We start from the raw sequence: 26,967 nt of genomic DNA, 5'->3' as shown, positions 1-26,967 counted from the left end.
TAATAGTGATTGGAGAAGACACCGATTTGCTAGTGATACTATGTTCCAGGTCACAATCCGATCGTCATAACATTTACTTCAAATCTGAGCCTAAACAAAACACCCTTAGAATACGAATATGGGACATAAATAAAACAAAGGAAAAATTAGGGAAGACTATATGCAACATTTTGTCTGTAATTCATGCATTCACTGGCTGTGACACTGTGTCACATATATTTGGACACGGAAAGGGTGCTGTTTTGAAAAAAATCATGTCATCACAGTACCTGCAAGAGAAAGCTATGACATTTTTAGACGACTCAAATCATAACGAAATAGCGAAATCGGGAGAGGACATATTCCTTCATCTGTATGGAGGATTAGAGCTAGAAAGTTTGGATCTGCTCAGATATAGGAAATTTGCCTCCAAGGTTCTAGTTGGGAACATTTACGTACAAGTACACTCTCTGCCGCCTACATCCAATGCAGCTAAATTTCATTCTCTTAGAACGTTCTACCAAAGTAAAATCTGGATTCAAGATGATGTAGAAATTCACCCAATCGATTGGGGTTGGTATACATCAAGAAATAAACTGCTTCCAATTCGGTCAACCTTACCACCTGCACCAGACAAACTATTGAAAATTATTCGTTGTAATTGTAAGCAGAATTGTGATAGCAAGCGATGCACTTGCAGGAAACATGGAATTGACTGTTCAATAGGCTGTGGTGAATGTCGAGGTATAAACTGTACAAATTCACCAAATCTTACACAGTGTGACTTAACTTCAACGTAAATATTGAAATACCAACAGTTCACATAGAATGATATATCTTTATTTGAAAACTAGAAAATACCAATTTTCAATGATTTTTTGACAAAATGTCTTGACTTGGGTCTAATACCTTTTAATTAGCTGATATGGCATAATTTAAGACGTTAAAACTATATGAAATCATATCATTTGAAGATTTTGTTCACAATTTCATTATATACAACAAATTCAGTTTTCAGCGATTTTTGGACAAAATCATCAATTTTTACCCCAAAATTGGCTTGACTTGGTTAAATGCCTTCTAATTGGCTGATATTGCATGATTTAAGTATTTAAAACTATTTGAAATCATGTCAGTTGAAGATTTATTTCATAATTTCATTATATACAACAAATCCAGTTTTCAGCGATTTTTGGACAAAATCATCAATTTTTACCCAAAAACTGGCTTGACTTGGTCTTATGCCTTTCAATTCGCTGATATAGCATAATTTAAGAAGTTAAAACTATTTGAAATCATGTCAGTTGAAGATTTTATTCATAATTTCATTAAATACAACAAATCCAGTTTTCAGCGAATTTTCATTAAAATTGAGGTTTTTTCCCCAAAAAAATGGGTTTTCGGCAACTACGATTTCTTAGGACTTTTGATATTTGATAAAGAACATGTATAGCTTTCAAATGAAACCAAATTTGTTTCTGTTGCAATTTGTTTAAGGTTGGGCCAAATTTCACTTAGATTGACTGGACTAAGTGTAAGGGTTGGACATTTTCGATGCTGTATTCTCTCTATTAATTGTCTATCATAAAATGATAGTATGGATCCAAAGCTATGTATTGATAAATTTGATGTGGGACTTGTCAGTAAAAAATAGACATTGAAAGTTCTCGCCGTTTTGTTGCAAGTTTGGTTATCATAACCTCACAGTTTTTTTGTTGTAAACAAGATATACGCCGGGCTATTCAATAAAACTTACAATACGACACCGGAAAAGACAAAGAAGCAATTTTTCTCCAAATTTAAGAGAAGTGAGGGTTTCCAAATCAACCAAAAGCTACGAATGCGTCTGAAATAACAACAAATTTATGAATAACGGTCGACAAATTGAGACATAAAAGCCACACCCAGCAGGCATGTTGTAGTCTGCTCTTGAAAAAAGTATTGAATATATCAGTTCGGTGAAACAGACATTCCGGTCACACATGCAAACCCCTGCCACAAAAAAAAAATGTTCCCGTTTATATTCATCATGTTAATTTTATGCTAAATAATTCTGTTGGAAATTTTCGTTTCTAATAGCAAAAACACTGGACAAGGTTATTGTTTTCAATCCAGTTACGGCCAAAATTTTTGTTTAAGGCGAAAATCAGAGTCATTTTTTCTCTCAAATATCTCAGACTGTCTCCTCAAATCAAATGGTTCGTACCTTAGACTTAAAATATATCTAGAGCTTATACTGACTGTAGATCATTTTTCAGCTATGTTATTTTAAAATAGGCTGGGGCGTTTAGGGTTAAACATGTTTTCGTAGGTAAATAATATTGCCATGGTACTTTTTTTCATGATAGTCTATAGCCAGAATTTCTTTCTGTTTGGTGGAATAGTGAAATAGAAGTCAATACATTCTTTCTCAATTCTATGTCGCTTTGAAGGTTTCATGATTGTCATCCTCAGCTTAAGCAATGTGTTATTGTAAAGATATGAATTTCAAATGACTGAGCGACGTTTTTTCGACGCACTGGTCAACTCCACCGAAGCGAATCACATGAATCGACAATCAGTAAATTCCAGAGAAAAGTATTTTTATAAGTAAAGAATTGTCGCATTAAAATTAAATACTAGAGTACATGGGAAATTGCAAAGTTCACGAGGTCTAGTCGGATTAATCATTTTACAAAAAAAAAAAAGTCCGAGCAAAAAAGGGGGGGGGCGTACGCCGTCTACGCCCCCTCTGGATCCGCCACTGAGTTTAACGAAAATTATCGCCACCCCGATGTCTATTCTTAAGGTACTGAAAACTTACCTGTTCAGTCGGAAAGCAAGCCGTTAGAAACGACCGTTGTTGCTACTTTCTTAAGACAACAATGGGACTGATATTAAAACCCGCCATTCTGAAATTGCGTTAATTTCGCGGAAAAAATAATTTGGCGCCAATTTGGATTTTTTTCGTTTGTCTGTTTTTAAATTGCCATTAAGGTCAGAATTAGATTTCCCTTGATTTTTTAAAGCATAATTGTTTATCATGGTTCTTATTAAAGAAAATAATATTTACACATGTTAAATTGGCCGTCTTTTTTAACAACTACGTAAACGCCGTTGACTGACGTTTATAAATTATGCGAAATTGTCAGTTAATATAGTGTTATTTTTCTTCTTTTTTTTCACAGATAAACAAAAATTATATATGCTATATAAAAGATAACTATACTACGTATCTCATAGTTGAAAAAACAAGTCTAACGTTCTATCACCCCTTAGGAATCCCCATTGGAACTAAATTCCAATCGAAAGACATTTTTTGACATTGTAGTTTTTTGGTCTAACACATCGATGTCAACTGGTATCTGAACACAATGTACACACATTTAGTGTGTTTGTTTGAAAAAAAAAAAAAAACAATGGCGAGTTCAGCTGTGAATATTTGACTGCATTAACAATTCTCTATAAGTCGGTGAAATATTTGACTTAACTGAAAACAAGGTAAGGAAATCTTATACTGTCTTATGAAAAAGAATTGTCCTAAATTTGAACTTAGGCAGCCAACAACCATTTGATTTTCTGGTGTGTGTTGGGAGGGGGTGGAGGGGGCTATTGATTTTTTTTTGAAAAAAAGTTTGTTTCCAATTTTTGGATAAAAAAAATAATTTGTTTTTGACCCTGAGAAAAAAAAAATGTTTGTTTTACCATCAGTTGCCATTAAAAATCCATAGCTCCCCCTTTCTCCCCGAAAATCAAATGATTGCTGCCTTAAACAATCTCTTTCAGATTAGCATTTTAATCAATCTTATTCAAAGCATGATCATACTGACATGAAGTGTGACTTAATTTGAACTTGTGATCTAAAACATAATTGTTGACTTAGCTCCCAGAAACTGCTCTGAAATACTTTTATATAATATAAAAATGCATAGTTGTTTTAATATTATTATAATTTTTTTCAAATTGAAGAAGAAAAATATTACTGAGTCTTTTTTGTTCTTTTTTATTTTCAAGTTCATGATTAGCACCATTTATTTATTGGTTTAGTGTTTTTTTTTAAAGTTTGAGTCCATTCATTTAAGGGCATACGATACAGTTTTGATCCTGTATTTACAAGTTCGTGAAAATTTGCACATAGGCTATTTTTGACCTGATTAAATTAAATATGTAATAAAAAATATACCTTCATGTGCTACTTTTTGAGTAAAATGAGGTCGAAATTTTGTATATTTGCTCGAAATTCAGATTTGTGGCCGTAATTTCTTTTTCGAAAGAAAGACATAACTTTTTTGTTATAAAAGATAAACACAAATTGTTTTTTGTTAAATAATCGGTAATTTCTGTATTTTATAAGTATCCTAAAAAATTATGGATTTTTTATTCAGACATAACTCATATTTATCAAATGTTCATGAATTGAGGAAAATACGTCATTTTTTGCTGCATGTTTATCAAAATTAAAAAAAATCCTCTATTTACAGTTTTATAAAATTTGGGTCACATAATCTCCCTGCAAAATGAAACAAATTGCTGTTTTGAAAAATAGGGGTCCATGAACTCGTTTTCAAATTAAATCAGTTTGAATGATAAAAATCAGTCGAAAAATGCATCTTTTCCCGATATGTCACAGTTTGACGTCGCGAAAATAACGTTTTACGTTAGCAACGTCATTACCTCCCCTGTAACTGTATCGTATGCCCTTAATAGAACTAACTTGCATGAAATCAATGAGACAAAATTTATTGTTATATGTAGTTTGTTCATACAAGGATTGCAAACTAATTTCATTTTATTTAAAATAATAAAGATTTTACATTTATAATACTTTCATTATGATGTATTTTAAGTTTAAATGAAAAAGGTAGGACCAGGTATCAGTAATGAAAAGGAACTCCTTTTTTATCATTTTAATCCTGTCTTGATCCATTATTCATGAATATTTTGGTCTACCACTTGTATTAATTGAGTAGAAATTTATTTCTGTGTTAAAACAATTTGGTTACAGCAGTAAAAATACTTACCAAAACATAAATATTAAATTAACTCTTGGAATATTGGCACATTGGGACACATATAGGGCCTATTTCACCGGGACTGAGTTCTGAAAAGTGATAAAATGTGTTTCTCTATTTTTTTTGCACATGTTTACAGTATCAAAATATATTTAATTAGATTATTTTAATAATATCCACATGTAAATAACAGCATATGATGCTTGATATAACAATAGTTTGTTCATGATAGTGTCAAACAAAGGGACGTAACTCGTGAATTACCGTCGGCCCCGCTTCGTCAGAAATATCGACACATCGAAGGGGCACATTTGCGTATCTTAGCGTAAAAAAATGAGTATTGTCAATGTCGTCATTGAAATATCGGGCCTCGTAGCCCCACAGGACGCAATTACGACTGGACACAATTACGAACGATTTCCAATGTTTGCCCTCTGAGATCATATTTGTTTATATTTATCAATAAATGTTTTTATAAATAAAAACCCTATTAAAAATCCCTTGTTTTCATGATAATACAATTTATATGCACTTGGTGAATGTTGATGACGATGACAAAATCATTCTGAAAATATTATAAGAACGTCAATCTGACCTGGAAGTTATATAAAAAAATACATAAAGGTAAGTGCATATTGCCTTCTTTTGTTAATATATAGAAAGAAAAATATCTCCTGATTCTGTTCATATGCGTGATGCCTTTTATCATGCCCAAATAACCCCACAATTGACGTTTTTTAGACTCTAGTGAACCTATTTATGGCCAAAAGAAAATATGTTAATTTTATTGAAAAGTCCAGACAACTCCGAAAGAAATGTTGACCAATATAAAAAAATCATAAATGAATGATAAGTACACCACCGAAATGGATAAACTTGAATTTAGTGCTCCTTTAAAGGAGGAACTTACACAAAAACAAAAACAAAAATCAGAAATTTTGCCTTTACACATGACCGACATTTCGTCTGCAACCACTGCTGAAGTAATTGAAGTAAAAAACAAACTTGTGCTTTTTATTTTCCTATGAAAATATGTTTGAGATAAAGATTAATGTATGATTTATCAATATAGACTGTTGTCATTGATTTCTTCTGCAAGATATATCAATATAGTGCTGTTCGGAATTGCCTCCATATGTGGCTCTCTTGACCCGTAAAACGAGGTCACGCAAATCTTACTAAAGTATCCCAACGTGCATAAAAATTTATGTGGGATATGATGCAAAATGCCTTCATACATCTTAAATTCTATGGTATAAAAAATTCAAGAAAAGTAGTCTACATAAAAAAATATTAATCACAGTTCAAAAATCGTTCGTAATTGTGTCCGGTGAGGCTAGTGATGTAATAATAAAATTATTGTGCCATTGGAAATGTACCTGTAGGATAATAAAGGGACAAGGGGTTTAACTGTTAATCTTTGGTAGCTGTTATGATCTGTTATAGATCTGTTACAGGACGTTTTTGTTGTTTTCTGTGAGAATAGCATTTAGACTGACAGCCAATCTTCGATAGGTCTAGAAATTGGAAATCATTAAACTTACTGGTAATATGTTTGTCCCTTATTCAGAGAAAGGCTCCAATCATGCTTCAGTGAAAGGGTACTACCCCTAGATCCGCTGATGGATCATCATCTTATTATAATCCTGATTAAAATAAATACTTATTCGTTCATAGTGTGTAAATTTACGTTTTTTGATTGAGTTAAGCCTTCCAATTGATATTTTATCGTGTGTTTTTCTATGTTGTGATGTTAAAAACTATTGTTTAAGAAAAAGGGAGAACTTCAAGGTTTGGTACCATTAAAACGTTTAATCCCGCTGCAAATGTTTGCACCTGTCCTAAGTCAGGAATCTGAAGAACAGAAGTTGCCGTTTGTTTATGTAATTTATACGTGTTTCTCGTTTTTTTTTTGTATGGATTAGACCGTTGGTTTTTTCCGTTTGAATGTTTTTACACGTCTAGTAATTTTGGGGCCCTTGATGGCTTGTTGTTCTGTGTGAGCCAAAGCACCGTGTTGAATGCCGTACATTGACCTATAATGATTTACTTTTATAAATTGTTATTTGGATGGAGAGTTGTCTCATTGGTACTCATACCACAACTTCCTATGTCTATTATAAATGTATGTCCGTTTGTTTCGTTCACACATCGTTGTCAATGTAATGCAATTTATGCGACTGTCATACAAGTGAGAGGTTTAGATAGCTATAAAGCTCGGTTTAAACCGCCATTTTCTACCTAAGAAAATGCCAGTACCAAGTAAGGAATATGACTGTTGTTATCCATTCGTTTGATGTGTTTGAGCTTTTGATTTTGCCATTTGATTAAGGACTTTTCTTTATGATTTTTCCTCGGAATTTAGTATTTTTGTGATTGCACTTTTCAAAGACTCCAGTAAAATGATGACGTCATAATACAAAATATCTGACGCCACAATGGAAAAGTGCTTGTTTTACATGGATTGGTCCTGGTCCCGACTGATTTAAAATATAATCTGTATAAATGTTGTTTTTATCCCTTATCAATTCATTATTATCTGTTTAAAGGTGAAATGCAAAGGTTTTTAAAAACTTTTTTTGTTTCATATTTTAATAAATTGGTTAAAATAAATACTAAAAAAAATATTGGTAGTCGTATGTGTGTCCTCGTAATACATATAAAACAGGTAATTTCATGGTTCATCGGGGAAAGTGCAACATGATTATCTCCCTTTGTTCCGGAATGCTGGTGACGTCATATGTGTCCTCTCATTTTGTAAACAAACAAGCATGGCCGCGAATATGTGAACGACAATACAACGATACAACTATGGACTATCGATTCACAGACGATGAACGTGAACAGATAGACATTCCCAAGGTTAAACTAACTATGTCAGTACAATCATACATGTAGGAACCTGTAAGTCGGAGCCAGAGAATTGCCGGTGCCGAATCGGTAACTGGATAAAGAAGCCAACATTTTCTACATCCGATGGTGAAGATGGAAACGAAATAGATCTTTAACAGCCTGTCGGCTTCAAAATCTCTCATGGTGCGTAAATTAGACAGTAAAATAATGTATTTAGGCATACTTTTTGTGAGTCCGAGATTACTCTGACATCCAACGGCTGTTTTGTCAGACAAGCTTGGGCCCTCGGCACGACCCCAGTTCGTCTGGCAAAACAGCCATTGGACGCCATAGTCATCTCGGACAAAATTTGTGTAATCATATAATATTGATATCAGTAGATTGGTAAACACAGTTAAATTATGTACATTGCGACCTTTAGCTGTTGAGTGAGTGGTTGGCAGGGAACATGCGAAATTGCATATCAGGGGGAGTAGGGAGATGGATTGAGTTAGGAAAGAGGAAAATTATCAAAGACTCCTGCTCACCCCCCCTTTGATTTAAGTTGAGATAAAAAGAAAAAAAAGTGTGGGGGGGGGGGGGGGGGATTTTGTTTGATTCGATTGAAAAAGAAGGCCTGAAATGGAAATGTCTTCAAATGATACGTCTGTCAATTCTTCCCTGTCTGTATGATATACATCATTACATGTACAATGTATTTATTACAATATAGTGGGTAATATAAACAAAAGCAATTGTGTGTGGTAAGGCAGCAACCATTTGATTTTCTGGGGTGGGGGGGGGGGCTATGGATTTTTTTCTGGACAAACTTTTTTTTTCGCCTGTGGCGAAAAACAATCTATTTTTTTCTTTCAATTTTAGCATTACATATAGTGGCAGCTGAGGGGGAAACAAACCATTTTTTTTCTCAGAATCAAAAACAAATTATTTTTTTCTCCAAAAACTGGAAACAAACTTTTTTTTGAATACCTTTGAATAAATTATATAAATAGTCACTAGTCAGTCCTAATTTTGAACAAATTTGCACATTTACAGTACTTTAATATTATACATGAGTTGGTGAAATATCTTCATACATGTACATTTGTGTATGTCTCTGGTGTGATGTACTTGTATATATATCAAAACATTGGGAGGGTGGATGCATGTTTGATCATGTTGATTCGCTTAAATTAATTTTAACTGTTTAAGTTGTGAATGGAATAAATTAAGAAAATATATTTCTCTTTTTTTAAATTCAATACATGATGATTGATCAACATATATGGCAAACTTGCTACAGTAAGAGACTGTTGCATTTATGCTTATTAATTTGCTTGAACAGAGCGATTCTCTCTATAAACTCCATCTCATAAATATCAAAGTATTTAGAAAACTTGTTAAGGAAAGTCATGGCTTTGTTTGTAATGAATTGCATTTTGTAATAATATTACATTTGTAATACACATGACACATGTACATTGAACATGATAAACATGATAAAGCCCAAGATAATTGGGTTAAGCTCTTGCAGAGTTGATTATATGGGGACGAAGTCCCCAATTACGGTAGAAAAATCAATAAAAAAAAAAATCGGGAAAATTTTCCCGAATTTTTCATTCTACTAATGAACTCAAAATCATTAACTTTTTTTTTTCAGATCTACTTCCTGTTCCGGTCTTGTTGCTTCCTGTTCCGGTCTTGCTTGGCATGAGACTTTGAATAAAATGTATATTTATCAACAAATATAGGAAGGAATTCAACACCCAATCATTTTTAATAATTGTTTGATATGAAAAAAACGTTACCTGATAACAGCGTTTCTTTGTTTACATTGAATATGACGTCATAACTTAAATAACGTCACAATTAAATCCCTAACAACAGAACCAATATCGGAAACGTTACGGTATTTCCGTTTATCAACATGTTTGAATAATAAAAAAAATTAATACAGACTTCGTCCCCATTCACAGGTACTGCCTCATATTAAGTTATCTACGTTCATATCCGTAGATATGGATATTTTAACACCATGAAGTACCCCAGTACACCATGAGGCGTATGATAACGAATTTATCCCCAGTCTTAGTCCGAATCGGGCGAGTTTTATGGAAATTCGGGTACAAACTGTAACGCGAAAACAACGTTTTTTTCATTATCTAAAAAAGTTTTATTGAAATTTGGAAATTTTACATATTTTTTACGGGGTGTAGGGTACTACCTTTGGTAGAACCCTACAGGTAGTCAAATATAAGTCGTTTTTAATACGGAGACAGAGAAACTGGATAGAGTCAAATTTGGCGCTCAGTGTTGTGAGCGTTACGCCATAGATGGTGTGACGTCAACGTGGGTCATTTGCATAGCTAGGTCAGTAGTCTCATTCCTTGAATATGTTGCAGTCAAGTGATGCATTTAATGAAATGAATGTAAATAATCGGCATAATAGGACAAAATCGTTAATGAATCAAATATTAAATTACAAACATTATGGATAATCTACAGAATTCAATATTTCACAAGGAGCAATCATGGAACTAAGGAAAACTTGTACATGGGTGAATACCTTCAAGAACTAATCCATTTAATCCAAATCATATGATTCATGAGTAAGTATACTATCACATTGCTTAATTATGCCAGTAGCAAGTAACCCCTCATTATACACTAACTTGTACTACTTAAATGACTATATTCTTTTATTTTACCAACACAAACCTGTCAATTACCCTGTATGGAATCTAGTTTTCTGGAAAGTTCCCATTTCTTGGTCTCCTAATGACAAACTGTTGTATTGTTAATATTTAAAGACAAGAAGTTAATTAATTTTCTGTGATTAGGTTTTTAACATACAAATTCAATTACTAACAATGAATATCACTTGCATTTATTTGTGACTGGCACAGAGACTGGTGCATACAAAGCAATTCATGTTCAGTTTTCATAGATTTTTATACCAGCAGCTATTTCAGAAGCACCAGTAAATGTAAATTTTGTATATAATTTCTGTGCCATTTGGCCTCTTATGTATTGTCTTATTGACACCCATTCCACTACTTCCCTACTGGAGCTATAATAAGATTACAGTTGATAATTAAAGTAAGATTTTGTACTTGATTTTTAAATCCTTATCAAGTTTCAAAAGAGTAAATAAACAACCATATGATTTTTACTACTAAATATGTATGATTAAAGAAGATGTGGGATATACATATATTGGACAGCAACCAAACAAAAATAACTAAGACACTTTGTAAAATTTCATTTTTAAAATAAGTTCTCACATGTCTCACTGAATAGTTTTTTGTTTTCAGAAAAAAAACAGATATTTGTCACAAAGAAGATTTACCATGTACTAGGAGAGACATACGAGTTGTGTTGCCATCAGGTGTTGTTTGCAAAATAAGGGAACAGTTCCAAGCTGAACAATTAACAAACTTTAAATAGCCCTAATGACCACACAAAGAGTCAAATTATATTAACTATATTGATAATAAAATTTTATCACATTTATTCATTGTTTAATTTATTAATAAGTGGTCTCCTTTTCTTGTCTGTTTGCCTGATCTGCTAGTAGAGGTGGCTCAGCCATTCTTTTATCAACTGCTGTTACATAACAGTACAAATGTATATCTAAGCCACTTTTGTATGAAGGATACTTCCATAAGTTCATGCACATTACCTTTAAAAATAAATAAAAAGAAAATTAGTCTTGTTCAATTGAAAAAACAATTTGATTTGCATAGGAACAACATAGCTTGAATCTTTCAGCATGGTTAATAATTATGGACAACTTTCATTGGATGCCAGACTCCTAATGGATTTTTTTAAGTGATAACACCATAATAATGTACTTTCTGCATCATTTAGTCTCTGGTGGAGAGATGTCTCATTGGAAATCATATCTCATCTTCTTATTTCTACATGTGTTAATTAATCAGTTTCAAATTAATGTGACTGACTAGAAAACATAATGCCCATCTACTACTGTCATAGACATGTGAACAAAAACAAGAGAAGCTATAAATAATTTGGAATGAATATAAAAATAGAAGATCTGGTATGATTTTCAATAAGACAACTCTCCAGAAAAGACAAAATATCATAGAAATTTACAACTACAATGAGCAAAGCCCATACCACATAGTAAGCTATAGAAGGTCCCATTGACAAATGTAAAACAATTCAAAAGAGAAAACTGATGGCTAAATTATGTACAAAACATCAACGAAAAACAAATATATGTAACAAATTAACAAACAACATCCACTGAATTTTAGGCTCCTGACACACAGAGGACGTAGCCGGGTACTTGTACATGTATATCCCAACCACAAAAAGACTAATTACTGATCTAAATGTACTGGCAGGTACTGACAACTAATAAAAAAGTCTTTCATATCTCTGAATCTAATTATCTTTTCTTTTTCTTTCTTAATTCTTTTTATTCTTTTTTTATGAAAGGAGGGGGGGGGGGCATTATTTAATGATTGCCATACAGAGTTGGATTAGGCTCATTCTTAATCTGTAAATTGACTTCATAGTTGTATACAATATAAAAAAGAAATTGTGATGACATAAACAAAAGACAGCCACTGAATTATAGGCTCCTGACTTGAGACAGGTACATACATAAATAATGTGGCTGGGTTAAACATGTTAGCGAGATACCAACCCTCCCTAACCTGGGACAGTGGTATAACAGTACAACAAAAGAACGAACTATAAAAATCAGTTAAAAAAGGCTTAACCCATCAGATGGACAAAAATACAAGTGGATGTGGCCAGGTACTTATACATCCCGACACAAAAAGACACAATGAACAGATCTGAGAGTACTCACAGTTATCTGACAGCTAGTTCAAAGCCACTTGCAACTAATAAAAAAAATCATGCATCAAAGACTAAACTATCAGCCTTGTTGTTTTGTTTCTGTTAAGGTTTATCTCATTGAAGGTTTTATACTGACATGTACACTGTAGGTGAAGTACATTTTATATCATTTTATCGAGCCTTCGACTTTTGTTGAAAAATTGAGACATAGCGATGCTGCATTCGGTCGGTGGCATCGTCGTCGTCCACAAATATTCACTCTGGTTAAAGTTTTTAAAACATGTAAAATATCAATAACTTTCTTAAATTGGCCTGGATTTCTACCAAACTTGTACAGAAGCATCAAGATACAGCAGCTCATGATCATAAGAGAATACATAGAATATAGAAGTAAATTTTGTTTAAAAATAATCCATTTTCTCCATATTTTACTTATAAAATAGACTATTTTACTTATAAAATAGACTTAGTGTTTTTGCCAGTTAACATTACATACAGTCTACAGTTCAAGTTTTTAAATATTTATTAGATTCATTAACTATCCTGGGTTTTTACCAAACTTGGACAGAAGCTGCTCACAATATAAAGATAAAATCAAGTGGATTTTTTAATTATTTTCCCCTCATTTTTGTAGAGCCTGCAATTAACAGCAAAAGTAGGCGAAAGAAACACTGAGTTCCGCCGAACCCTTACATATTTTATACAATACTATATATATATATACATAAAGGAGACAGCAACCTATAAACAAATTATTTTTTTAATACTATATATGCATAAATCAGACAGCAACCTATCAGCAAATTATTTTTTGAAGGTTTTATGTTTTCCTGGTATATATAAGCTCCCCGCCCCCTTTTATAGAAAAAGATCAGTGATTGACTTTCAAACCTTCCATTATTTTGTTATCAGTCTTAGAAAACATTTCAAATGTCTGTATTCGGTCTGTCGTACATGTAACTGCAAGTAACACACTTGTGTTCATTCATTTTATGAAGGTCTACTATGACTTCTAAACATTTTATAGCCTCGAAGTTAAAATATCGTTTAAACCAGTCTATTTAGATCGAGCTTCAATAAAAATAATCCTAACCAAATAATAAACACAAATGATGCCTACCCTGCTTTAATTTAAGAACCAAATATGCCTTACGAATAATGAAATATATGATTTTGTAATGTAGATACCTCTAATCTCCGTCATTTTCCTATGGCTATGTTCTAGATGCATACTTGGGCTGGCTCCCTGCAGGAAGGGCAGAAGTCTGTTCCTGCCGTCTTGTCATAATTAAACAATGTCATAACATTTGCTTTCAGTCTTATTCTGATTTGGTGTGAATGTCATGAACGAGGCAATCCTTGCATCAATAACAAATTGATCAAAATCAAAGTGTTTGGGGTCATAATCTGGAATGCTCCGTTGAACGAAATTTAATTTGCTTCTTCACCTTTCGTGTCCAAATCTTTCGTCTTTGTTGGTCTTTCGGAAATGTAAACAAACATAATCCCTGACCTGATCCAGTATTACAGTTGTATGCAACACAAAACACCATAGCCGGTTAACGTTGTTTACAATTTTACGTTCTAACACAGTTGGAAAGCAGGTCACGATTTGACCCCAAGTTTATCAGCAACAATAAACAATAAAAGAATGTTTCCTGGTCGATTAAATCTGTAGATGATAATAACCCAATACCACCAATACAAAAACCGAGAGGTTATGGAGGAGTTGCTATCTTGTGGAAGGATAGTCTAAATCATATTGTCGAAAAGGTAGATGATGGCTCAGAAAGAATCGTTTGCATTAAACTGAATGTAAACCCGAGGCCAATACTTTTAATTTGTGCCTATATGCCATGTCGTGGTACTAAACATGCAAATGAAGAATTTAAAGACTGCCTTGACCAACTTCATGAAATAATAGTAAAATACTCGGGTAAATACACCCCCATTCTATGCGGTGACCTAAACTGTGACTTAATAAATGGCTCCACAACATCAACCAGACAATCGTGGTTGAAAGAATTTATCGAAACATCAAATTTGAAATTCAGATCTATGCCACTCACTTTTATTCATCCAAACGGTCACGAGTCTTCTTCTATTGACTACGTCCTTACTCATGATTCCATCAATGCACAAGTCTATAATACAATACGACTAGATATGCTTCATAATAATACATCTGATCATTACCCACTTTTAACAGAAATTGAAATGGAACTAAAGCTTAAACATCAAAGTGATCAACCAATCAAACCTCAAAAAGTCAACTGGGATAAAATCGACATTTCTAAGTACGAGGCTGAGTTAACAACTAGACTTGATCGTAATCCAATTGATTATACTGCTGATCCTTTAGCCATTGAAAAACTATTGGACATCATTAAACAATCACAAGATTCAGTTGTTACTATAAAGAAGCCCTCAAAACAAAGAAACAAACACATTTGGAATGATGAAATTGGTCTGGCACTTATAGAAAACAAAAAGGCACTTTATCAATGGAGACAAGAGGATAAACCTGTTGATGGAGAAACAATGCAAAAGCGTAAGAAAACAAAAAAGGCACTTCGAAGAGCTAGGCGGCAGGAGATTGCTAAACAAAGAGATGAATCTATGCAAGCCATTATGACGGCACAACGTAGTGACAGTAAAATGTTCCACAAATTGGTAAATGCGCAAAGAAAATCAGGAAAAACCATATTATCAGAGCTTAATGTACAAGGAGAAATTCACACGTCAAAGGACGACATTCTTCAAGGGTGGAACAAACACTTTAAACAACTTGCAACACCACAAATGTCAAACGAAAATGTGGAATATACAGATAGAGAATTTGATATTGACGTTATCGAAGAAATCTGCAAAAACAACGCCTCACCTATAATTTTTACAGAAGAGGAAATTTGTCAAGCAATCGGCAAACTTAATACCAAAAAAGCTCCAGATATTTACGGCATCACGGTAGAGCATATAAAATTTGGAGGAGATACATTAATTAAGGCAGTTACAGCAATAATCAATCATATATGTTCAACAGCATCAGTACCTGATTCCCTGAAATTAGGTATACTTACTCCAATTTTCAAAAACAAAGGCATACTATCTGAAGCAAAAAAATTACCGTGGAATTACGGTTCTACCAGTAATAGGGAAAATTTTAGAATGTCTACTCCGTGATCTTATCAGGGACTTCATCAAAATTCTACAAAACAGGCTTCAAAGGGGATTTACTCCCACAGTCTCACCGCTCTACAGTGCTCTTATTCTTCTAGAATCTATTTTGGAATCTCTCGATCAAAAAACATCAATCTTTATAGCTCTTTTGGACGCAAAGTCTGCTTTTGATGTTGTGAACCATAACAGCTTGTACCGAAAGCTATTCCTGTCAGGTGTAGGAGGTACACTCTGGCTACTAATACGACAGCTAAGTACTAATGCACTCACTTCTATCAAATGGGACGGTCTTACCTCTGAACCATTCCTTATACAACAAGGAGTTAGACAGGGTGGAATTTTAAGTACTGAATTGTATAAACTTTACGTGAATGATGTACTTGACCAACTAGAGGACAACGGGTTAGGAAAATATATTGGAGACATCTACTGTGGAGCGCCAACATGTGCCGATGATATTGCCTTGGTAGCAAACTCGCCAACAGAACTCCAAGTAATGATCTCAACGGTGGAAAATTACAGCAAACACGAAAAATATGTTCTTCAACCTACTAAGAGCGTCGTCTTAAAAAACAAAGGCAGTAACAGTAGCGCCAGTTCTCTCCAAGACTTCTCAATTAATGAGCAGGCAATTATTCAACCAGACTCAGCGGTACACCTGGGTATTAAACATAATGCTAACTTTAAGAAGACCATCACCTCTCACATAAATGAAAACATATCGAAAGCAAGAAGAAGTATGTATAGCCTGATGGGCGCAGGACTCCATGGCAAAAATGGACTTAACCCTACAACAAGTCTTCATATATTTCATACATACGTTCTACCGGTGTTAACATACGGCTTAGAAATTCTCCTCCCAGATAAGAAACAACTAGATAATATAGAAGTATTTTATCGAAAATCATTAAAGCAAATTCTATCCATGCCAACAAATACAGCAGATGTTGCAATATATACACTTGCGGGAGTTATTCCTATTATTGGGACAATTCATAAATCAGCCCTCAACACATTCAATAAAATCTGCAATATGGATTCATCCGTGGAAAAAGACCTTGCGGTAAGACAACTTGCTTTAGTTGGATTTTCCTCTTCTAGCTGGTTTGGAAAGCTTCGAAATCTCCTTGCCATTTATGAACTTCCATCAGCACAGGATATTCTTGATAACCCATACAGCAAGGAGCGCTGGAAATCAATAGTAAAAAAGGCTGTAGACAATTATTACAGAGCTCAAACTACATCTTCTGCTCGTCTATACTCATCGCTTCGCTTCTTATCCACCAATAATCTGCTATGGAATAGACCACATCCAAGCTTAGCCAGCGTAAATACCTCTTCTCAAGATATTAGTAGATTACCGACGAAGTTGAAACTGTTGACAGGTACTTACTATTTACAAAGCAACAAAGCTGCCTTCAACCAAAACACAGTTGATCCAACATGCCTATTATGCAAGGGTAAGCCAGAAACAATCGATCATTTCCTTATGGAATGTCCAGCTCTGCATGAAATCCGTTCACCTTATCTACAAGAATTAGATAATTTTATTGTTAGTATTGATGTGTGCATGAAATGTAGTATCCATAGTAACATCACACTAGACACTAACTTTATATTAGACCCTAGTAGCTTTATTTGTGCTTGTGGTTGTAAATGTAAATGCATGGATTTCTGCTACACTGTAGAATACATCACAAGGAAGCTTTGCTTTGCTCTACATGGACTACGATCCCGTATTATTAAAAACCTTCCGCCAAGCAAGCGTAAGGGTCTTTGACAGTAACCAACACTCATCTCACGAGGCGTACGTAGTATGTCTTTTTAGGTACATATATATATATATATAAACATTATTCGTCATTGTGCGAAGTGCTCCTTTGAAGGAGGGATTTTCTCAAACAGAACAGAACAGAACAATACAGTCACGTGACCGTGAAAATTCAGTAAAAAAACGGATGAGACTAACCTCATTTTAACTCACTAAATACTATTGTCGTAATAAAAACTTATTGACCTAACTAATCTTGAGTATCCATAGTTTATTCTCGTCAAAGCTCACACATCAAATCAAAGTCCTTTATTCTTTATTTTATCTGCAAACTTGGAGTTTGGGTGAAAATTGTCAAGTCTCCTGAACGAAAAATCTAAATATCTACGAGGAAACTAAAAATGATGGGCTGAATTTAAATTTAATAAAGCATCTCATTAAGACAAACACTCGATATGAATATCTCGGCAATAGAATGTTGGATACGCAAACGTCAAATTGATTTCAAACCGAAGCGGTGGTTTTTATGCCGATTTGTGCTAGTGGTTATCTCCCCTAATATCACCAGTCAAAAATAAAAACCCAACAAAATGCATAAAAATTAAAAAAAGAGTTTACTTTACAAAAATTAGAAAGAAAATAAACGAAACTCGATTTATAACTATGTTATGGTACTATAAAGAAGAGATACTTCCCCCTATTTTTCAGAGAAGGCCTAAATGTAAATATTAAAAGACAAAATATTACTGCAGTAAAAAAACAAAACAATTCAGAAATGTGGATGATGACACCTATACATGTAAAATTAAAAACCTAGCTATATTGAAAGAAATAAGATCTGGCGGATGAAATATACTACATGTAATTTTTATATGTGGGATCTTTACTAGCAGAATTTTTTTATAAACACTTCTGATTATATTTAATGCAATAAAACATAGTTTATACAATTTCAATAATCTTTCTGAAAATTTATATAATTATTAAATAAATAGTACTGATCATATATATTTTATATTCTATGAAGTGTGACCAAGAGTCACATCAAATTTCTTCAAATTAAGAGAGCCTTTAAACTCAAGCTTATGTTTCTTAGTTGAACAGTAAAATACAAAAAAGAGATTTATAAGTTTTATACCAAAAAGTTTGACAGAAATTCTGTAAAAAAATATGCTTTAAATTATAAGTGAAAGTGACACAATTTTGAATTTCAGAATCATTATTATTGTAAAATTAAACTATTAGATTAGCTTGCACAGTAGCCCTTTGTCTTATTTCTCAGTGTATTTTATAGATTTATATGAAAGTAAACTTTTTGGAAAAAATGGGGCTTCTTCTCTTGAACAGGTTTCTGTATCAGCTTCTTTAAATAATTACATATTTATAAACAAAGTTTTGTGTATATACTTTACCTGAATACTAGTAATAGGAAATGAAATGAAACTGGTGGGACAAATTTTGTGCATTTTACTTCAATAATGATCAAAGATGCTTAAATTTGACAAAAATTTGCCATTTGAATAAATTCAATTTTGTAAGAACACACCTCTATGAATAAACTTCTTGTTTGGCTGACTTGGCTTGATAAGCTAGTTTTTGCTCTTATTACCATAAAATTGAGAATGGAAATATAGCTTACTAAGTAAAGAGATAATAATATAAGCAAGATTTTATTAACTGACCTTCATTTTCTTTTTTCATATATGTTTTTTCCTACAGAATTTTCTTTGCAATGCATTTTCTATTGCTATTTTTGTGCTTTTGTCCATCCATAGATCTCTTCACGGATCATTGATGGCTGACGCCGAAATGCATTGTGGGACAGTTTGCGTTGTTTACTTTAGCGCCATTTTGCCTAAAACTATGTCGCATAGGTGTGCAGTTTACGGATGCAATAATGATTACGATCAGCAGGACAGGTAATATAATAAAGTATGATATTTCAATTTCAAGTAATTAAACATTTAAAGATAGATTGAGTTGCAAATTACACTTAATTTCATTTAGAAATGAGAAGAAATTCAAGTGTGATTCGAGGTTGTGTTTTCTATAGATCTGAATAACTCTGGCTGATAGTTCTTTTTCGGTGGCTAGTAAAGGAATCACAGACTAAAAATTATTTTACAGATTCGTCAAAACTAACGTTTTTTTACTTATTTTAGTGTTTCTTTAGATGTGTTACCGTGGATCCCCATGTTTCTTCCTTAAAAATAAACTATATTTACATTTGTATCTACAATTATTTGTCAATTTCTGAAAAATAAGAGGGCTTGGTCAGGGTACGAAGGTTCGATTCCTTCCCTAGGCTTTAATCAATATCAGCTGGTTGCAAAGAGGGCAGATTGCTTAGTGGCCCCACCCTGACTTAGCCTTCTTTTTTCAGGTTTTTGGTAATGCCCCATGTGAAAGAACATCTCGGTTCAAACGCATCAATAAAGCTACACAAATGTCCAAAAGAAGAATGGTACAAAAAGTGGAGCAAATTACTTAACAGGGACAACTATGAAGTGAACAAAAATACACGAGTGTGTTCAAATCATTTTGAATATGGTCAGCCGCGTGAGTTAGCACCACATCCCAAACTTCATATGAAAGGGTATGAAATAACAACTCCTAGACGGCTTCTAATGAGAAACACTGAAGTGCATTCAAAACCTGTGGCTTCAAAAAGCAGGAAAAAACTTTCAGAACTTGTAGACTCGGAAAATGTTAGTCTGACAACAAATATATGTACGGATTCAAGTACATGTAATATATCTGATGATATAATTGATGAGAATGAAATATCAAAAGAAAGTCTGAGTGCAGAAATACAATTCCTGAAAATCCAGCTGGCTGAAAAAGACCATCAGCTTTCCAGTGCAAAAGAAAAAATTAAGGATCTTGAAAAAAAAAATTCATTTGGTATAATCAGCATTAAACATTCGGATAATCTTATAAGGCTACATACAGGATTAGCGTCATATTCTTTATTTTGTTGGTTACTTGATGAAGTTAGTGTACCAGCTTCAAATATGAAGTATTACAAAGGTGAGGATTCTCATGAGACAACAAGTTACCAAGAAAATAATGCTAAAAAGCCTGGACCAAAGCGCAAATTATCCTTAGAAGATGAACTGTTGATGACTCTTATGAAATTAAGGTTAAATTTGAACCAGGAATTTATGGCCTCTTTGTTTAATGTTTCTAGCTCACTAGTTTCATCAATTATCACTACTTGGATTTCTCTTCTTGCCCTAGAGTTAAGACCGCTTATTCATTGGCCAACACGGGATCAATTGGATCAATATTATCCTGATTGTTATTCTAAATACGGAAAAGTAACGGCAATTATTGATTGCACAGAGGTACAGACAGAGAGGCCATCCTTGGACAGCACTAATTCTGCTTTATATTCTAACTACAAGTCCAGACACACATACAAAGTTTTAGTTGCATGTACTCCAGGGGGTACAGTCTCATTTGTATCTCATGCAACAGGTGGTGACATGTCAGATGTTGAACTTGTTAGAAGATGTGGCATTTTAGATTTATTTGAAGAAGGTGATAAAGTTATGGCAGATAAGGGCTTTAATAATAAAGATGACTTTCTACTAGGAGATGTTGAACTAATAATTCCAGCATTTGCAAGAACAAACATTCAGTTTAGGGAATCCAAAAATATCAGCAATACTGAAATTTCAAATGCTCGGATTCATGTTGAGCGTGTTATTGGACGAATGAAAGATTTTAAAATCTTGCAAGGACCAATTCCATTGATTTTAAGTGATGTAGTTGACAATATTGTTTTTGTATGTGGTTGTCTGGTAAACCTGTCTGGTGTGTTGGTACCACTACACACAAATAATAAGTCAGAGTAATGAATAGCTATGAAGTACATCTATATGATCAGTCATGCCAGCCCAATGCTCTGTGTTGAAGGCCGTACTGTGAGCTATAATTGCTAAATTTAAATGCATTTTGACTTTGATATTGTCTCATTGCCTTTGGCACTCATACCACATGTTATTTTTATCCATAATTTGCATTCATGTTCATGTACTACTGCAAAATTTTATTAATTCACTGTACAGTTTATATATGACAGCAACAAATACATGTCTAATTTAATGTGTAAAATAATAAGAAATACAAAACAATGAACAATTTTTTTTAAAACATATTGTTCTTTCACAAATTTTTAATTTGAAAATATTCAATGAAATGAACATTTTTTCAAGACAAAATAAAAGTCTTAAATTTAAAAAAAAATCAAATTTACAGAAGTTTGGAAAAGCCAGTTGAAAAAATCTGTGTGAAGTAATATGACTTTTATTGTGGATTCAGATTATCTCCCTTTCCCCACATTTTCAATTATTTTTTCAATACTAACACAACTTACAAGGATGATGTATTGATAGAAATACATGAAGTTGTATATAATTGTTTGTATTTTGACTTGTACACCTATCATTTTACCTTCTAAAAATATTGTTGAAAGTCCTGCATGTGTTACATTGTATTATTAAAGTGTGTACAATGTACAGTAAACCTGTAACAAATTAATATATATAATTAAATATATATAAATTCTTTATATTTAGAAAAATCATTTTTTGCCTTTGCAACTCTTACAAAACCAATTTCTATATTTTGACCTCACAACATTTTCATTCCCTTTTATTCCAACACATGGGTAATGAAACCAAAAGTCACATTTTGAGCAACAAATACTTTCTTCATTTAAAGTCAAAGGCTCGTCTTTACATTCACAGCTGCAGATTGGACATACAACAGCTGGATTAGAAGAAGGTACATGTATGTCAGTATTATCTTCATTCATACATGTAGTAGCACTGCCAGTGTCAACTTCTTGGACAACTTCATTAATTTCTAAATTAGAATTTGTGAAAACTTGATCGCTGTTTTGTTCATTATTTTGAAGTTTTTCATAGTACAATTTTACTTTATGTGTTAACAATTCCTGAACGATAACTTTGGTGAAAAAAACTTTGCATTTATGTATTACATTCATGGTAAAAATTTCATCATAGGCAATCCTTTGAATAAAAATGTTGTCATCTTTTGCAACTGTTTTTACCACAAAATCAGCATATTTAGTATTTGTAGCATACATCTGAATTTGTACTTGAGTATAATATTGATGTTTTTTGTCAAGACTGATTTGTTTATTGTCAGAATAATTTAAATAAGATTGGTCTGAGGTTGCCATTTGTTGAATTGTGTCATTTTTATATTTTTCAGGATTTTTAATTTCTAAACATCCAAGACCACAACAATCACATATTATTAAACTGTCTGGTGTGGCTGCCAACCAAGGATTTTCTTTGCAAATGTGAAGCCCTGTGCTTTGTACATTGAAATCTTTGTGTTTGCCTTTTGCATTTTTTTCATATTCTTTTATTGCTGGTAATTCTCTTTCTCTTCCCCATTTCAAGGATTTAACATAAGCCGGTGCACTTTTATAATTGAAAATTTTCGCAACAACAGAGTTATTTTTTTCTGATACTTCATCTTTTTCATTAACTTTTTTTGAAAATTCATTTGCCACTGATGCAGTTATGCGTCCAATCCTGTGATCAAACCATATTTTTGAACTGCTTTGTTGGCAGGTTTTGCGGACAACATAGTCAACCGTTTCATCTGTTATTGAATTATCAAGATTTAACAGGAGTTCCTCCCCAAAGTCACATTGATTAATGTTTTGTTTTGCTTCAATAATTTCGTTAGCAAGAACAGGTATTGTTTTTGAAATAGTTTCTACTTCCTCTTCAATTTGTATATTTTCGATATCAGGATGCCCAGCATTTTTTTCAATATTACTTCTTGGTGAATAGAGTAGAACACCACAATTTCCATTTGTAATGTCTTCTAGCTTTTTCAAATCAAAATCTAACAATGTTTTTTCTTTTCTGTAGCAAACTGCTCTAGGGTCAAATGCCAATCTTGATTTATTTCCCTTTTTTTTCAAATCTTCTGGAGTAGTATCAAATCTACCAGTTACTTTTTTCACAACAAGATTGCGTACGAAGTCAGGTTGAGTAACCCTTTTCCCTTGAGCATGCGGTTTGTGCCACTCCTGTGGTTTGGATGTACATGCTTTGTTGCATCCTGCCTCTATTTGCCGAACTATAAAATGCAACAAAGAAACACAATGTTTACAATGTCCTCGCAAACCTGCAGGGCAATTGCAATATGCATTTTCGACTTTACCTGTTCTCTTATGCAGGATAATCCAAACACTATATGGCGCTTGTGTCTGTGCCTTTTGCCTTGCAACAATAGCCTTTATGTAGCAGTAAGAAATATTAGGACTGATGCGGTGGTATTCAACTCCAGTGACGTGTCCAGACAAGTATAGACTTTCTCCTTCTTTTGTTGATTTAATTCCTTTTGTTTGAACATTATGGTTCTCAGCACCTGTAAAAATTATTACATATATATACTTGTTACATAAATACATGTAGTTTTCTTCTCATTTTTGTAGGATGTTGTAATCAAAGTACATGTAAACAAACAAGTTACCCAGTGCCTTGTTCTGATTTAACTTAATGCACATTTTTATACGAATAAAACAGTTTGACTGTCTTATATTGTACGTCAGGATCCTGTAATTCACTTATTGTCATTTGTTCAAGTCTCTCAGATTTATTCTTAAAGAAACTGTATTGTTATAAATTTGGTTGTTTATTTTCTTGTTTTGGATTTGTCATGTCACACATTTTTATAAAATTGAGAATGAAAATTATACCTGATTACAAATGTATGTGGTATGTTTTTTTTCATTGTTGAAGGTTGTATAGAGACCTTAGGATGATTTTTTTTTACAAGTTTGTCCTGTTTTTTTTTTGTCCAGTTGCTCATCCTACCTTTTTTTTACTCAAAATATTTGTCCTGACTTTTTTTTTTAATTTCATCTCTAAGAGCCCTTACACCCATAAAAATCAAATGGTAGCTCCCTTAGTATGGTAACAGGATTTTTTTGGCACCATTCTGCATCTGCATCTGCCGAATAATAGCCTCCTTCAACAAGTCGAAGATTCTTTTACTATAGTGACAATTTACTTTCTGGAATTTACTGGAATTTACAGTTATAGTGATTTAGGGGCACCACTTATCTAATAAGAAAATCAAATCATTAACAGTGTATTTCAACTCCATTTTGTAGGATTTTTTTTTTCTTTATTTCTTCAACTTTTCACTTTATTAGACATTATAATCATTGTGATTTGGTCATCACTGATGAGTCTTGTATAGACACAATGCGCATCTGATGTAGAAAAAAATATAAGCCTTATATATATATATATAAGATATAATAGGAAATTGATGGTGTATTTTTTTTATTATTTTTTTTTAAATGACTTTGACACTTTGGCATATACCATTTGATTTTCTGGGGGAAACTAGGTTTTATTCTGGCTCTCATTGTTGTTAAAAAAACAATCTTGACAGCACCTACATCAAGTTTTGCCCATTAGAAAAAAAATGTCCGTGCCTTTTATATGTCTTTATATTTATAAGTGAATATAGGGGGGGGGGGTATAGTTTTATAATATTGTTCTTACACAACTTTATGTAGTCTTCCACATCTGTGGCTGATGTATTCGGGAAGTTAATAAATGTATTCTCCCACCCAGCTAACATCTTCACAGGATCGGGAAGCTTTATGAGCCCATCTTCTAATACCATCTTCTTCTTCCGTTCCTCAATGATTGTCTTGAGGTCGTCATCAACAGAAGATTTCAGGGGTACATTTCTCTTTTCAGCAATTGATGCTAACACCAGTCTGTCCTCTTTGTTCCTACTTGCGTATGGAATTCCGCGGTCCCGCAAAAAAACTCCCAACTCGTCCCGTTTTAAATCTTTAACGTTTTTATTCTCAGTCATCTTTCTTTATGTATTGTACAGCGGGAAACTAAGGACGCAAACAATCCCACAATGCAACGCTTTGTTATGCGCGAACTGCTATGCGCGTTTTATCCGTAAAGAGATCTATACAGTAGGCTATCAATAATTTGTCAGATCTGTCAGAATTTTCCAAGACGTTTAGCTTTAAACGCAATAAAGAAGATCTTTGTTTGTTGTTTCACTTTTCCAATGTGTAAATTTTTACTATGCACATGACCCTGACACATATTTTGTTCTAAACGTTACATGACGTATGTTGAAAAAAGAAAACAATGTCACCTTCAATTTGTGTAGGGGATCAAAAGGGGTTTTAGTTACTTTAAAATACAAGTATCGTATGGAATTGTGAAAATCCACAACTTTTAATCAAAATTTCATTCATGTCTTTAATAAAATCAGTATTTTAGAGCACTTTGAAACAGGTACAATGAAAAGAAGCTAAACTTTACTGTTTTGAAGTAGAAACGTAGCTAAAACCAGATTAAAATTGACAGAGGCGGATTTAGAGGGGGGGGCCAGGGGGCCCGGGCCCCCCCTTTTTGGGAAAAAATTTGGTTGCTTATATAGGGAATCACTGAAGCGTGACTGGAGCGGGCCCCCTCTTAGGTCAGTCAGTGGGCCCCCACTTATGAAAATTTCTGGATCCGCCACTGATTGACATGGCTGGTGGTCACTAAAATTGATGTATAAAAGAAAAAAATGATGGCTTCAAAACAGTGTATAAATTTGAAATAGGTTTCCCGGTTTCATTTAAGATTATAACCGTTCTTTTCTGTATTTGGATACGCAAACGTCAAATTAGGAAAAATCGATTTTTTTGGCGAACAAAAAAGATGGCTATTTTTTTTTAGAACGGACAGGATAAAGGAATAGCAATAACAAGCTATTTTTTGTAATGTTTGTATGTCGTAAAAAATTATATTGGTCACAAAACCTACAAATTTTAAAATTTAATTGTAATAAAAGCATGACAAGTTGCAAAAAATACTTTAAACGTCAATCTTTTAGCCGATTGATTTGGCGGACTTTTTGACGTTACGGACGACTGTAGCGCCACCTAATTAATTCCCCCTGCTATTGTTGCTGATAAAGCTTGACGACAACGGACGTTTCCAAGGACTTGCTTTCCAACTGAACACATGTATTCGATACCAATGTAACAAAGGACTCATATGACGTCACAGCGAGAAGGAAATAAAGGGAGATAAACAAGGTTGGTATTTCCCGTATTTTTCGACACCAATATTTACCTGTTATTTTTAGTACCAACAAGGTTTGGAATTATTGTATAAATATAAATTTCAACATTTTAAACATAAATTCTTGCGATTTACACCTTTTCCTAAAAAAAATTTCTACCTTTGCATTTCACCTTTAAAATCCAATTAATTTGCTGTTTTGCTGTTATTAGAATCCTCCCTTTCCCCTCAATACAGAATAGGAAACCAATGAGATCTGAAAAGGATTTAT

At 33.2% G+C, this 26,967-nt stretch overlaps 3 protein-coding genes and 2 long non-coding RNA genes across 7 annotated transcripts in view; 2 read left to right on the top strand and 3 right to left on the bottom strand.

Annotated features, from left to right (window-relative positions):
• Positions 1–2,819, bottom strand: part of LOC143067125 (A disintegrin and metalloproteinase with thrombospondin motifs 16-like) — a 72,995-nt gene extending 70,176 nt beyond the window's left edge. For both annotated transcript variants that reach the window (XR_012975852.1, XM_076240179.1), the window contains exon 1: positions 2,783–2,819. The gene's annotated coding sequence lies outside the window, so the exon portion shown is untranslated. The remainder of the gene's footprint in view (positions 1–2,782) is intronic.
• Positions 2,820–7,519: 4,700 nt separating this feature from the next.
• On the top strand, positions 7,520–11,315 carry LOC143067130 (uncharacterized). Its single transcript, XR_012975854.1, has 2 exons — positions 7,520–8,006; positions 9,463–11,315. It is a non-coding gene; the product is annotated as an uncharacterized LOC143067130 (long non-coding RNA).
• Positions 11,271–17,728, bottom strand: LOC143067129 (uncharacterized). The gene is made up of 2 exons (XR_012975853.1): positions 17,209–17,728; positions 11,271–11,484 (listed from the first exon to the last, which is right to left on the bottom strand). It is a non-coding gene; the product is annotated as an uncharacterized LOC143067129 (long non-coding RNA).
• A 1,634-nt stretch (positions 17,729–19,362) lies between these two features.
• LOC143067128 (uncharacterized) lies at positions 19,363–21,632 on the top strand. Of its 2 annotated transcripts, XM_076240183.1 has the most exons (2): positions 19,363–19,505; positions 19,970–21,632. In XM_076240183.1, the coding sequence occupies exons 1-2, from the start codon at positions 19,381–19,383 to the stop codon at positions 21,444–21,446; spliced, it is 1,602 nt and encodes a 533-aa protein (XP_076096298.1). In that variant the 5' UTR covers positions 19,363–19,380; the 3' UTR covers positions 21,447–21,632. The 2 variants fall into 2 exon arrangements, with proteins under 2 accessions (XP_076096298.1, XP_076096299.1); XM_076240184.1 differs by lacking the exon at positions 19,363–19,505 and having other exon boundaries at positions 19,904–21,632.
• Positions 21,633–21,722: 90 nt separating this feature from the next.
• LOC143067127 (uncharacterized) lies at positions 21,723–25,971 on the bottom strand. Its single transcript, XM_076240182.1, has 2 exons — positions 25,155–25,971; positions 21,723–24,006 (listed from the first exon to the last, which is right to left on the bottom strand). Exons 1-2 carry the CDS (start codon positions 25,474–25,476, stop codon positions 22,175–22,177), a joined length of 2,154 nt encoding a protein of 717 aa, XP_076096297.1. The 5' UTR covers positions 25,477–25,971; the 3' UTR covers positions 21,723–22,174.
• Between the last annotated feature and the right edge of the window lie 996 nt (positions 25,972–26,967).

Source organism: Mytilus galloprovincialis, chromosome 3 (assembly GCF_965363235.1).
Source record: "Mytilus galloprovincialis chromosome 3, xbMytGall1.hap1.1, whole genome shotgun sequence".
Classification (NCBI taxonomy): Eukaryota; Metazoa; Mollusca; class Bivalvia; order Mytilida; family Mytilidae; genus Mytilus; species Mytilus galloprovincialis.
This window is presented reverse-complemented; position numbering and strand designations above follow the sequence as displayed.